Raw genomic sequence first — 15,101 nt, forward strand, 5'->3', positions numbered from 1 at the left:
CGCATTGAAAACTCATTAGCACTGTCATTTATGCTGATGTCATTAAGAATATTTTGGTGAATGTTGCAAACAATGCTAGCATTCAACCTTTCCTGTCCCAAAGTATTTCTCAGCCAGGTTTCCAATCTACGAAGATTAGAAAACGACCTCTCACAAGCAGCAGAGCTTACAGGCAAACTAAGAAGATCTTAATCAGCTGGAGTAGTTGAGTATAGAAAGATTTTTCCAACTCGGACAATGCCTGGTAAGCCTTTTTAGCATCGTACAGAGATTTTGCTCCTGTTGCCTTGCTGAATGAATAAATTTGATAACTCATCGATTGTCTATTCAGCTCTGGATAATTTTTGACCATTTCAGGAACTAAGCCGGTCTTGAAAATTCGTGTAAGTGTTTTATACTTTGCCGAATCTGAATTCAGGCTACTTTTAAACCGTTCGGTCAGTTTAGAGATAACTCTGTCCATGAACTGATTGTAAAGTATTTTATAATGCAGTTGAGTGTCTGCAGTAGTTGCCACCGAGCCTCCACCCAATCTTTTAGGGACTCTTCATTGCCGTGGTGCTGGCAAAGGCGTGATAAAATAAGCAGCAAATTTTTCCGGAAGTGAAACTGCATTTTTGTTATTGTTTTCAAACTCCAAATCACGATATTTCTCTCGAGTGATTTTCAAGGTTTAAAACAGCTCTTCACAAGAGTCAATGTCAAGCTTTTCTTGCAACGTGATACTATATTGCTCTATAAGTGCAAAAGGCTTCAAAATCAGCACAAGTTCCAAATATGTTTGTGCAGTTTTTTCATTACTGCAGTGCCGTGGCCAGTGGCATGGTCCAACTCGTCCTTAATACCTTCAATGAAGGTCCTGCATTGTCTAGCATCAAATCCAAGACAACTTAGAACTGTGATCAAACATCAATAAAAGAAAAACAACAGCAATGCAAGATGCTTGCAAACAACTAGATCGAAGTAGCCTACAACTTCATAGCAAATAATTTTTTATGAATTATTGGGAGAGAATGCTGCCAAAATATTGGGGGGTATATCCCCTCCCCCAACTTCGGCACCACTGCCCTCCGAAACATACTTTTTGAAACGAATTGGAAACCCTATGCACGTGGGTGATCAATGAAGCTGATGCTACAATGGGGGGTCTGGGGGGCGTAGCCCCCCAGAAGTTGAAATGGCTATGACGTTTTTAGCCCACTGTCCAAAAATCACCCCCCCAAATTCTAAAAGTGGATAGAGCCCCTGTTGATTAGTGTGTGTGGTGAATTGCTTTTGACTTAATTGTGTATTACAGTGTTTATACCCCTCAGTTGTGGTGAGCTGGTAGAGAAGTCAGAAGTAATTTATTGCGACATAATTGGTAGGACTTTGGATATTGAGCATTATTTGTTAGCTGCGGCAAGTGATCATAAAATATTTCAGTCAACCGAAACTAGGTCCGTAGTTGTCCAGAACAGTGCCTACCGGTGAGCGCAGTCTGACTCGGCGCCAGCGTGAAGCGTCACATCACGAATACAAGTATAAAACATGTATTGAACAATGGTGAATATGGTTTCATCTGGTAAGATTACGATATATGAGAAATATTGATTATTAATTATGCATTTTGAAGAGTAAATTAAAAAAGTCAAATTTAAGACCAAATGTATAATTTCTAAGGCCAACAGACTCTGAAAAAAGCTAAAAAGGCTAATCTGGCAACTCTGCACGATAAACAACCGAGGAATCGATTTTGAAATTGCTTACACAGTTTAGTTAAAAAAAACGTAAATCGTGTAAACTTTGTTCTGCTTTTTTCCTTTGTTTATCGCTTGTTTCTTCGTATAGCAAAAACGAGAGCAAGGGATGCGATACTACCCAGCAAACATTGTACTTCTGCCTAACGTAGTGTGACAGTTGGTAAAATAGTGCTCCTTCGTTGGCACTACGTTGTGGTCGAAGTTGACCCAACGTATCTTGCACCATTTGTCGCAGTTGGGCCAACTTGTTTTAAAATCTTTGGGCCAACGTTATCCCAACTCTACTGCCAACGTAGTTCATCGTTGGCAACTACGCTGGCCCAACGTATCTTGCATCATTCGTCGCAGTTGGGCCAACTTATTTTAAAATCTGTGGGCCTACGTAATCCCAACTCCACTGCAATCGTAGTTTATCGTTGGCAACTACGCTGGCCCAACGTATCTTGCACAATTCGTCGCAGTTGGGCCAACTTATTTTAAAATCTGTGGGCCTACGTAATCCCAACTCCACTGCCATCGTAGTTCGTCGTTGGTACAACACTGGCTCAATGTATTTTGCACCAATCGTTGTAGTTAAGCAACGTTGATTAACTTAACCTGCAATTTCAAGTTGACACTGTCCTGACCCATATGCCAATACGATGACCATCTTCTTATACTGAGCAAATTTAAGTCAATGATGTAAACAAACGTAAAGTTGTTGAAAATTACATTTATTCGAATGGTGCAAAGCACCACCCGTCCACCCATTCACATTGCACAATTCACAACTGCAAGAAGACATGCATGAAAGTCTAAAAACACAGTGGACTGCGCTACTTCATGCCTCATCAGAAGACGTTGTTGTGGACCTGCAAGTACCTATAAAACAATATGCAACATATGTAAAGAAAATACAGTATACTGTAGCCTACAGTGCAAATTAGATTATGTTTACAGTGCCGCGAAAGAATTACAGACTCTAATTGCCACATATCTCATGGATATGCATATGTAACACACGGTTATTTTACAATTAGACCGAGAGCCTACGACAGAAGATTTCACCCCATAAGGTACAAAAGGTTTGACCCCTTGAAGTTACTGGGGTCAACCATGTCACTCACAAAAAGTATGGAAGATTGACCGCACCGGGTGGATCTGGACCCTAGAGCCCCCTAAAAAGCCCAAAAAGGGGGTTAATTTCACCCCATAAGGTACATGGACCAAACTTGGTGAAAACGAAGTTCTATGTCAGGACATCACAAAAATATCAAATCTAACAATATTTTCGAGTGGAAAGGTGATGTAAGACTCCCCCCAAAGTGACCCCCCAGGGGGTTAATTTCACCCCATAAGGTACATGGACCAAAGTTGGTCAAAACGAAGTCTTATGTCAGGACATCACAAAAATATCAAATCTAACAATATTTTCGGGTGGAAAGGTGATGTAAGATGCCTTCAAAGTGACTTCCCTTAATGTGACCCCCTCGGAAGGTTTATTCCACCCCATAAGGTACATGGACCAAACTTGGTCAAAATGAAGTCTTATGTCAGGACATCACAAAAATATCAAATCTAACAATATTTTCGGGTGGAAAGGTGATGTAAGATGCCTTCAAAGTGACTTCCCTTAATGTGACCCCCTCGGAAGGTTTATTCCACCCCATAAGGTACATGGACCAAACTTGGTCAAAATGAAGTCTTATGTCAGGACATCACAAAAATATCAAATCTAACAATATTTTCGGGTGGAAAGGTGGTGTAAGATGACTTCAAAGTGACTTTCCTTAATGTGACCCCCTCGGAAGGTGTATTTCACCCCATAAAGTACATGGACCAAACTTGGTCAAAACGAAGTCTTATGTCAGGACATCACAAAAATATCAAATCTAACAATATTTTCGGGTGGAAAGGTGATGTAAGATGTCATCAAAGTGACCCCCAGAGGGTTTATTTCACCATAGAGTACATGGACCAAACGTGGTCAAAACGAAGTCTTCTAGGGCACCACAAAATATCAAATCTAACAATACTCTCAGTTGGAAAGGTGATAAAAGACCTACCCAAAAGTGAATCTCCTCCTATAGTTTAATTTACTTCATCCCTTTCTCGAACCAACCTTGGTGTAACGAAAGTGCTATGCCAGGATAGTACGAATGGATTAAATTTAAAAATATTTTTATATAGGTTTTGATGAAATACATTCACAAGCTGTCCCATGATGCATGAAATGGAACTATAGCCTACTTTACAAAAAGTTTTTGTATAAATCATATTAAGTCAATCGAAAAAAGGCAACAGGACATGACAATACATGGCTTTGTAACACCAAAAACAGAAAGTACACAAGAAGCATATAGGCTACAGTAGCCAGAAAATTGATCCAAGATCTTGATACCACCACTAAATGTGGACTTAATCGAACAACTGACTATCCAAATCAAAACGTTTCGAAATGAATCATTTGGAACGTTAATTTAGGCAGTAATGAACATTTTCCAGCTGCTACAATAAATAACCCAATAAACCCAATGTAGTAAATTTTTGTTTAATGCCATTTGCTTCATGTCTCCAATCAGTTATTGTAACTGTTCATTCATAAACAGAGATTGTTTGTGTAAATGTAAACGGTAACTCAATTGGTTAGCGCGTCACTTCTGGAACGAAGAAGCTTCAAGATCAATAGCGGCGCTGGTTCGACTCTCGGGGTGTGCGCTTGAGCAACGCACGTTAAGGGCTGCTCTCCATTCAGCGGCATCTAATGGATGGAATAATTCCCCGACAACAAGCCTTCAACAATCGGAAACTTCACTCTGTCAATCTCGGTGACCGGGCCTGCGCCAGTGATTCAAAGCCTCTACAAGTATGCGAAACTGCCAGGATTAAGCTCTGCAAGAAGCTTTCCCAGTCCGAGGATAAAGATTCAATCAATCAATCAATCACTGGTGTCGCTTTTACTTTCTTCGTCTTATTCTTCAGATTCATACAATTCTCCTGTTATATACAGAGAAATAAAGACTGTACGAAACAATTGCTATTATGCACTACAGATATGCGTAACATACAATAGTAATTTTATTATCTTTTACAGACGTCTATTTTTCTTCGAATAATGCAACATTGCAACTTACTATTAACTGGAAAAAGTTCAACATTTATTTGTTATTTAGTGCACCCAGGCATTTTTCTCAAGATTGCAGAAACTATTGGTTATAGGTTCCTAAAACGAAACTTTACAGCCAGTTATTGGCTAATGTTTACAGTAAGAAAGTAAACGACTGATAGACCAGGAGAAAGTTTTATATTTATAAAGGGTAACCCAAGCGACATCCAATGCTGTTTACCTTCTTCTTGACTTTCCTGGATGAGATCAGATTCCACGCAGAGACATCTAAAGATGCTTTATACCTTTACCTTCAAACCACACCACTTTATAAGAACCTCCTTCTTCTTTCCAGCCATACTCTAGCAGCAACGTTGCTGCTTGTTCACTTCTAGTTGAAGATAACCACCATCTTGTGATGAGATGTGTGCGCCTTGTCTTCTGGAGAAGTACTCGTAAACAAAGTGGTAGAGTACTACTATCTACAGTAGCTTCTGGTATGCATGATATCCTTTCATTTTCTTTTTTGGGTTTGTAGCCGTCTAAAAACATTTGTAAACGGACTTCGTTGACATAATTAATTTTCTTGTTTTTGTACATGTTACACACAAAGTTCTCTATGGCGATGATAGTGTCTTCACTAATTTCTTTGTCGTGTCCGAGTTGGCTAAAAGCTGCCTGCGCTTCGTGGTTTCCTTGGAGTAATTTCAGCGGCCGCACTTTCCCTTTCCTGCTAAATGACGAGGTGTAATCAGAATCTGTAAAGGCATGATATGCAGGTAAACACTTGCAAATCGTCACTCCAAGTGCGGTAGGCCTATGCAGCTGGTTGATGTTGATGTACCGCTGCGTGTTATTGCTTTGCAAGCCAGCTTCTATCCATATCTTTAATGAAGGATCAAAAGTTCCATAGCAACCTAAGCCAATTACAAGACAGTCAGTGTCAGACGTGCGGATAACCACATTGCTTGGGGCTGGTACATCGCAGACAGCTTGCTTTATCTCTGTATATAACAGGAGAATTGTATGAATCTGAAGAATAAGATGAAGAAAGTGAAAGCGACAGCAGTGACAATGAAGAATAAAGAAACGACCGTTTACATTTACACGAACAATCTCTGTTTATGAATGAACAGTTACGATAACTGATTGGAGACATGAAGCAAATGGCATTAAATAAAAATTTACTGCATTGGGTTTATTAGGTTATTTATTGTAGCAGCTGGAAAATGTTCATTACTGCCTAAATTAACGTTCCAAATGATTCATTTCGAAACGTTTTGATTTGGATAGTCAGCTGTTCGATTAAGTCCACATTTAGTGGTGGTATCAAGATCTTGGATCAATTTTCTGGCTACTGCAGCCTATATGCTTCTTGTGTACTTTCTGTTTTTGGTGTTACAAAGCCATGTATTGTCATGTCCTGTTGCCTTTTTTCGATTGACTTAATATGATTTATACAAAAACTTTTTGTAAAGTAGGCTATAGTTCCATTTCATGCATCATGGGACAGCTTGTGAATGTATTTCATCAAAACCTATATAAAAATATTTTTAAATTTAATCCATTCGTACTGTCCTGGCATAGCACTTTCGTTACACCAAGGTTGGTTCGAGAAAGGGATGAAGTAAATTAAACTATAGGAGGAGATTCACTTTTGGGTAGGTCTTTTATCACCTTTCCAACTGAGAGTATTGTTAGATTTGATATTTTGTGGTGCCCTAGAAGACTTCGTTTTGACCACGTTTGGTCCATGTACTCTATGGTGAAATAAACCCTCTGGGGGTCACTTTGATGACATCTTACATCACCTTTCCACCCGAAAATATTGTTAGATTTGATATTTTTGTGATGTCCTGACATAAGACTTCGTTTTGACCAAGTTTGGTCCATGTACTTTATGGGGTGAAATACACCTTCCGAGGGGGTCACATTAAGGAAAGTCACTTTGAAGTCATCTTACACCACCTTTCCACCCGAAAATATTGTTAGATTTGATATTTTTGTGATGTCCTGACATAAGACTTCATTTTGACCAAGTTTGGTCCATGTACCTTATGGGGTGGAATAAACCTTCCGAGGGGGTCACATTAAGGGAAGTCACTTTGAAGGCATCTTACATCACCTTTCCACCCGAAAATATTGTTAGATTTGATATTTTTGTGATGTCCTGACATAAGACTTCGTTTTGACCAACTTTGGTCCATGTACCTTATGGGGTGAAATTAACCCTCTGGGGGGTCACTTTGGGGGGAGTCTTACATCACCTTTCCACTCGAAAATATTGTTAGATTTGATATTTTTGTGATGTCCTGACATAGAACTTCGTTTTCACCAAGTTTGGTCCATGTACCTTATGGGGTGAAATTAACCCCCTTTTTGGGCTTTTTAGGGGGCTCTAGGGTCCAGATCCACCCGGTGCGGTCAATCTTCCATACTTTTTGTGAGTGACATGGTTGACCCCAGTAACTTCAAGGGGTCAAACCTTTTGTACCTTATGGGGTGAAATCTTCTGTCGTAGGCTCCCAGACTAAATAACAAGCATTATTTTAATACATTCTCACATTCCTCAGTATGTTCTAATTCTGTAATTCGCATATGATGGGTTGGGGAATGGGTATACCGTCATGTTCTATTAACCTCTAACATTAATAAAATTCGTTAATCGTGTTAATGCCGCTTGTCTTTTCTAACCAGTACAAATTATTATTGTTATCGTTTGATAGATCTTCAAATATTTCTTGAAGTTCTGCTCCAGTGATAGACTAATCGCTGGTTTAGTAAATAGAAATGCTTTTATTGCCCTTATTGAGAGAATAGTAACGATTTGTCTTGTTTGAGCTTAACTGAAGCGAGCAGCGTAGAGATGGAATGCTCCTGCATATTTCTAGTGTTTATGACGGCATAACCCTGAGAAGTATAATTTGCTTTCTCTTTCTTGTCAACAGAGCTTTCAGAATTGCGTTGTTGTAGTTCTGGAGTTGCTTGCTACTGCATAACGCTTTTGTTCAGTAATAGTGTTGATAGGTGTAGTTACTAGTTATAGTGAGAAGCACTGAAGCAAGGTTCAATTCCTAAGGGTGTGATCACAGCTGCTTTGCGAAGCTTTACAGCTTAAAAATCGCAGTAATCGATTATGATCATAACTGACGCTGGAGTTAAAATAACAGTGAGTTTATTAGATACTATAGTTTATATTATCAAGGCATTAAAACTAAACTCCTAGCAAACCTTTGGGTAAGCTACTATGAAGTACGCTTAACGTTGCTAATATGCAATAATGCACGTGACTGTTTATGAACGAAAATTTAAGTCAATTAATTGTTTACGACCATAATTTTCTTTGCAATAAGATAGCACAGTGGTTTGCAGTTGTCTTTTGTGTGGGCAGTGTCCTTACAGGACGAGGGTACTAGCCATTGTACCTTTTTCGGTATCTTCTGCCTAGCACCGTGAGAAATAAAACCAGTTCTGAAACCATATCAGCTGCCTTTACTCCTAATCCGAAAGTAATATCATCACAAATGAAGATCAGTGACGGAGAGAACAAATGAACATACCCGTAGTGCTTTTCTTAACAAGACGTTTAAGCCGGGCCCCATCGCGGTCTTCCCATGCCTTAAACCAGTCGCCCAGTTTGTGGTCGATTTCCTGTAGAGTGCTTGATTTCGTATGGCTCTGGACAACACCTATAAGTAAAGCAGTTTTATAAACAAATAAATTCACATCGATTTTTATTTTTACACAAGCATCTATAGCAGTGGCCAGCGGTTCTTAACCTGTGGGTAATTACTTAACCGTATCTGTTACTGGCGTAGACCTTATGGTCTCGCCCTCTGCTAATTTAGCAATTTCACATAGAAGCAGCGACGCTAGAAACCTGAGATTTCTTGACTTTTACTTTTTTTTCTTGCCCCAACTTTTAATCCCGATTATGTTGGTATCGGATAATTGTGAAGTTCACAATAAACCTTTTGTCACAGCCAGTTATAAAATGCAAGAAATTTCCTGATATTCAATAGCTTGATTGACAGTTTACTGTTTGTACAGAAACGGAAAAACAAAATTGATGAAATTCTGTGTTGTATGCAAGAGGACTTTCAAAATGAAATGTGAACTGAGAAATTTGACCAAGAAATGGCGAAAATAGGTCAAAAACCGAGTCTTTATCACCTTTTTTACCTAAAATACACAATCACGAATATATTTTGCGAAATAAATTGATTGAAGTGATAGATAAGGCTTTTGACCAACGGCATACTTTTTCCCGTTGTTATTTGATATAAGCTGACGGAGTAATTAGCAGTAAGAGAGACGTAGACCTGATGGTCTCGGCCAGTAACTCTTGCCGCCAAAAGGAAGCAGTGACAGATACGGTTAATCTGGGGAAATTTGAGGTCTTCCGGAGGGTAATGAGCAGGACAGGGCAAATTGCTGCCAGGTTTTAATCAAAATTAATGATTGTTGGGTTTGGCTATTCCATTCAATTGATTGCCAGAGAATAATAAAATTGGTACAAATGAAATTAATTTTATGTTGCTGTTTGGAAACCTTCATGAGAAGATGCAGAACCACATGCTTGGTTTGGTTTTGAATCTTTCTCCTCGGACTGACAAAACCTTGATAGGTCATTCCTGGTAGTTTCGCATACTTGTAGACTGTAGAGGCTCTTGACGCAGGGCCGGTTACCGAGATTGGCAGAGTGACGTTTTCCGATTGTTGAAGTGTTGTTTCCGGGGAATTATTCCAATCACTAGGTGCCAGAGTAGAACCAGCGCCGTATGATCTTGAGCAGAGGCGCGTAACCACTGAACTAACGGGGCGAACTAACGTGTTCCTGTCGAAGGTTGCCTATCTGTGCTACTTTTGTTCTGACGTAAACGTCTTGAACTGCAGGGCAATCATTCTCTGATACCAATCGCCATGGACAAGGTTGTGTGATTTATGACAATAGATTTAAGATGCCAAGCATGCTTAAGTGGGTAACGGGTTGGAAAAGGTTAAGAACCGTTGCTCTACAGTCTGGTTTATGTGCGTAGCACGATCATCAAGAGAGCTGTAATGAAAATAAAAGCGAGGACATCACCATAAGCATAGTTGAGGAACCCGGAAAGGTTGGCCTTCCCCGACCTTTCGCAAGGAAGGCCACCCTTCCCTGCAAAATCGACCAGGTAGATTTTCTTTTATTGCACACGAGTAAACAACAGACGTTTTTCAACTGGATCCAGACTGAAGCATTAATCAGGGATAGTAAACAGCAAATTGACAAAAAGAGATTACAAAAAAAAGTAAACTTCAGATGCTGCAAAACTTATACGTTATATCCAAAGTTGTGCTGGAGACGCAAAACTTGAACAAACTACTCACCTATGACCACCTTCTTCAAGTTCTGCATAGAATCAAAGGAAAACTTTTTCTCTTCACTAGTTTTGTTTTTCCCCTTCCTGGTCCGCGAGACGAAGCTCGCGATTTCGTTTAAAAGCACATGAGGCATCAATCGATTTGTAAGTTTGAACTGTAATAGAACAGATGGATATTGAAATGCATACGCCGAGATCATTTAAACAGTATAGAAAGCAGCCCCATAAAACAGTCGCAGTGCGTAGCCTACCAGGCTACCAGCATACAATAGCATGAATTTTTTTGTATAATGATGTGTAGTTTGTGTACCATGTGGTTATGTGCGCTGAATTGTGCAATTAGCCTGTTGCTGTTGAGGCAGACATTAAATGTTTTAGAATTCATTCATTCAAGTTTTAGGCTACATAGAAGAACTAAAGCCCCACACATAAAACTCATGCATTACCAAAAATGTGGGTGACTTTAGATAAGTAATGCGCAGTAAGAACATATCGTGTTCACTAACCACAATCTGATAGTTCTCCTCATTCTCCAGCAGGCTGTTTACGATTTTTAATTCCACTATGGTTGTAGCAGGAAGAGGAACATCCTCAGGAATCGAAGCCAATTCTTGGAATTTATCTGGGATAATTCCTCCCTTCTCTTTCAGCATACTTTCGATTTCACAGAGCCGTTTGTTCATTTGACAATGCTCTGTCAGAATTGTTTGAAGATAAGTGAACACTTTTCTAAAGTAAGCAAACGCAAATCCTGTTACAGTGAGTTGTAAACGTATTATCTACGTACTACTGAGTTGTAAACGTATTTACAGTGAGTTGTAAACGTGAGTCTGTAAACGTATTATCTATTAGTAGTTGGGCTTAGATTTGTGGTTGTAAGCCAATATTGATAACCTTAACCACAATGTCTATTGTCTGGTTGGCTAAAGCTTGCTTTCCAATAAAAAGCACTGTTCTTACTTTTGCAACACAACCGTCAACCGTTATGAGGACAATCATGGGTTCCAATCCCATACCAAGTTTGGTCAGTCACTCGGGAGATGACAATAGGAAGGGAGACTAGATCCAGGGGCGAATCTTTTTTCAAGGTGCCACACATGACAATTAGGATATATATTTAAAATGGACGAAGATACTTTAAACTTTTCAGAAAAGAGGACAGAAAAATCAGCAATAACTAACAAACAACAAAGAAATTTTTACAGAAGCAGATAATTCTTTATATCCGCCTTATCCGAATCAGCCGTTTTCTTCAGGACTGCAGACTGTGGGGTGAAAAGCAGTTTGTTTTTAGGAAGGCAACAATGTAGCAAACAACACGACAGAACAGCAGATAACGTTCAGCCTACATTTACACAAATACTACCGATGTCGTCAGAAATTAACTTTTATTTTTGAGATGTAATCGAATAAAACCAGAGACTTTTAAAAATGGTAGCCTACCAAATTGATTTTTTTGTTTGTTCAACAACCAGCCTATATAATCCCACAAGTTGTGCCAAACTGAAAGAATAATGTAACAAACACCACAATAAATATTTAAAATGTAATAGCCTACCGGTACTTTTGCAATTCTGCTTTTTTTGTGGCCTACGCTTCAGCAAAAAGCGTATTCCCAGCGAATATCAAATCTTTTCGGCAGCGTTATTCATAATCCTTCACTGGGAATGACATGAGCATTGATGCTCGAGCTGAAATCCAACAGCCCGCCACATATGAAGCTTTTTATTTGGGGCCATCTTCATCCGTTTCGATTGCACTTTGTCAATGTCGATACCACCGCTCCTTCGCTCTCAACACTTGTCACTTTACCGGGAAACTGTTGCTCTTCGTATTCAACAGTTATGTACTCTCCAGTAGCAATATCTTTTTTGTTAGATCCTTCTGCTTCATTTTCTTCAATATCACCATCAGAAACCGTATCCTCTGATGAAGCACCATCTTCTATGCTTTCGTCCTCATACGACTCATCGCTTTCCGATTCATCTTCACCGTCCGCACCGGTAGGGGAAACCTGTGTAATTTGAACCCCTTAAGTAGCATTTGCTATAACTCCTTTACAACATAACCTTTTTTTTGAAATTGACATGTTAACAACTTGAAGACATAAGGTAGGCTACACACATGAAAAAAATTATTGGACGAAATTGTACATAATGGCCACAAGGAAAATTAAAAAAAAATCGTACCCTGGTCCAAATTACACATGCTCTGTGTAAAATGAACCTCACCCATGTGTAATTTGAACCAGTATTTGTTTCTATTAGGTGAAAGCATATTTTGCAGTAAAGAAGTAAGTATTCTATCTTAGCAATTTCCTAAGTTGAAAGTTCCTATGAAACATTGGCAAGGAGTGATTTGGGTAGTAAAAAGTGTGAAAGAGTTGACACAAGAGGGCACTAATTTGAAACATCAGAAAGAGTAGGTTTCATCACCTCTTCTGTTCATTTGCGATATTTTCCTTTGGCTTTTCTTTCAGCTCGAGTAGACATTTTAACACAAGTATCGTGTTTTGTCACCTAATAGTAGTTTCCTAGCACAAAGGTTAGTGATAAAACTTTCAATAACATTGCACTTCATTGTAAAAGTTCCTGTGTAATTTGAACCCCTGGTGGTTCAAATTACACACATGTCACATAGATTATTATTTTTGCTTTACCTTTTAAGATGAAAATCAAAAAAAACTTTTACACAGCTAGGTGGCCAATTCATTGGGTGACAAATCCTCACATTTCTTTTTGAAAAAAATGTTACATCCTCTTCACAATTTCTTACGGCATGATCGCAGAAAATTACATCAGTCTACCTGAAAACTGAAAATGCTGAACTGCGGCCTAACGCCATTGTTCAGAAACTAGTCGTTGCTAGTGATGACGTAAGGTCATGTGGTGGTTGCAGCTGTCCAGTAAAAAACAGATTTGAAGGAGAGTGAAACGAAAAAACGTGGGTGGTCCAAATTACACATGATATCAAATTACACAGGTTTCCCCTAACTGCAGTTGCACTTTTAGATGTGCCTGCAAAAATATTTATTGAGAACAGCAGTGTAACGAAATCGTAGCTTTTTGCAAATAGTACTGAAGTTGTTAATGATGTGCTTTCATAGCCGAAATATTTTAAACACCAATACCAGTACTGGGGATGCAACATAATTCGTACCATGAACAATTCGTACAGTCAATTCGTAACATCAACTCGTACCCTGAAAAAATCGAAAAAAAGAAGTTAAAAAAAGCCAAAATAGCACACGGATCGGAGTTTCCGCTTAACTCTAACTTTAAAATGTTTCGGAAACTCCGATTAGCGACTTCGGCTCTCGATCTTTTCATGGTACGAATTGATCGATTAGCGACTTCGGCTTTTTGCTATTTTTTCTCTCAATCTTTTCATGGTACAAATTAGGTTGCACTCCAGTACTGGTACATAAAATTGAGTTATTTAACCTTTTGCAACAAAACTAAAAAAAAAACAGGGTTCTAGAAATAAAAGAATGGTTACCGGTATGTGCTCTGGTGCTCACCTGCTTCTGCTATCTCATCACATGTGATGCTTTTTCCCTGGAATGACATTGATATTCTTCTCTTCTTTGGTCTGTCCTCATCCACACCTCTCATCATTCTGAGCACTCCAAGAACTGCATCTGACACTCTGCGAGCTGTGTCGGTACCGGTAGGCTACTGGTATCGCCATTTTGATTCAAATCACAGTATGAACAGTGTTCAAAGTAACCCCATCTAGCATATGACCCTAGCTTTCCAAAACTACTACAAAAAAAATCGATGTGCATATTGATATAACTTGCTTATGACTTACCCTGCAATTGATAAGAAGGTCTTGCCCAAAAGCGTTAAAACCACTAAAAGTAAAGTACCGGTAGTCTTTCCTTGCCAAAACTGATTATTTCCCTGAAAATCCAGGTTGAAAGCAGAATAGTCTCCAAGCAGCAATCTTCTGTTTTTTCGAACAGAAAGGGTTTTCAAAAATAGTTTTCCAGACACTATTTACAAATTGACTGCTAAACAGAAGAATAAAATAAGCGAAGATATGTTTTTAGGTAAACATGCAATGAACAAACAAAATAAAAAAAAATGTTCAAAGTTACCCTGGCGTTCAAAGTAGCCCCGGTTTACGGTACTAAAAAAACTAGCTGCGGCTAACTTAAACTTGAAAAACTGTAGCTAAATTTGCGAATTAGTGTTTTTGTTCAAAATTAGTGATCTTCAATTTTTTTCTTAAAGGGCGGGGAAACCCAAATTCACTTTTTGCGAGTTTTTTGTTTCAGCGTGATGTCATTGTGTACAACATGCGTTTTAGCAAAAAAAAATCCAAATTTTGTTGCCCTCGTCTCGCTAAGGCCGCTTTTGTTTGATACCCGTTTGCGAGGTCTCGCGCGCATCAAGCTGTGATTCTGTTCGCGGTGACGTCACAAGGTACATATAGTTTTGGCCAAAAGTTTAAGACCAGACTTGATTTATGACGATTTTTGCATTACTTCAAAATACTGCATCATATATTGTTTCAGTTGCATCATCTTTATGCATCATCTTATATCTGATGCAGTATTTTGAAGTAATGCAAAAATCGTCATAAATCAAGTCTGGTCTTAAACTTTTGGCCACAACTATATGTACCTTGTGACGTCACCGCGAACAGAATCACAGCTTGATGCGCAACGAGACCTCGCAAACGGGTATCAAACAAAAGCGGCCTTAGCGAGACGAGGGCAACAAAGTTTGGATTTTTTTATTGCTAAAACTCATGTTGTACACAATGACATCACGCTGAAACAAAAAACTCGCAAAATTAATTTGGGTTTCCCCGCCCTTTAAAGGAATAACGAAAAAAAATTGAAAGGTTACCGTAGCACGTCCGCAAATAATAACGTTGGCCGAACGTTCTGTACAACTGCACACC

The 15,101-nt window shown here is 39.0% G+C and overlaps 1 protein-coding gene across 2 annotated transcripts; it reads right to left on the minus strand.

The window, feature by feature from the left end:
- Positions 1-2,487: 2,487 nt before the first annotated feature.
- Positions 2,488-14,186, minus strand: LOC145769600 (uncharacterized). Of its 2 annotated transcripts, XM_082581264.1 has the most exons (6): positions 13,708-14,186; positions 11,746-12,201; positions 10,694-10,881; positions 10,195-10,342; positions 8,388-8,516; positions 2,488-2,603 (listed from the first exon to the last, which is right to left on the minus strand). In XM_082581264.1, exons 3-6 carry the CDS (start codon positions 10,868-10,870, stop codon positions 2,563-2,565), a joined length of 495 nt encoding a protein of 164 aa, XP_082437390.1. In that variant the 5' UTR covers positions 10,871-10,881; positions 11,746-12,201; positions 13,708-14,186; the 3' UTR covers positions 2,488-2,562. The 2 variants fall into 2 exon arrangements, with proteins under 2 accessions (XP_082437390.1, XP_082437391.1); XM_082581265.1 differs by lacking the exon at positions 13,708-14,186 and having other exon boundaries at positions 11,746-12,476.
- Between the last annotated feature and the right edge of the window lie 915 nt (positions 14,187-15,101).

This window comes from Aplidium turbinatum, chromosome 4 (assembly GCF_918807975.1).
Source record: "Aplidium turbinatum chromosome 4, kaAplTurb1.1, whole genome shotgun sequence".
NCBI classification, from domain to species: Eukaryota; Metazoa; Chordata; class Ascidiacea; order Aplousobranchia; family Polyclinidae; genus Aplidium; species Aplidium turbinatum.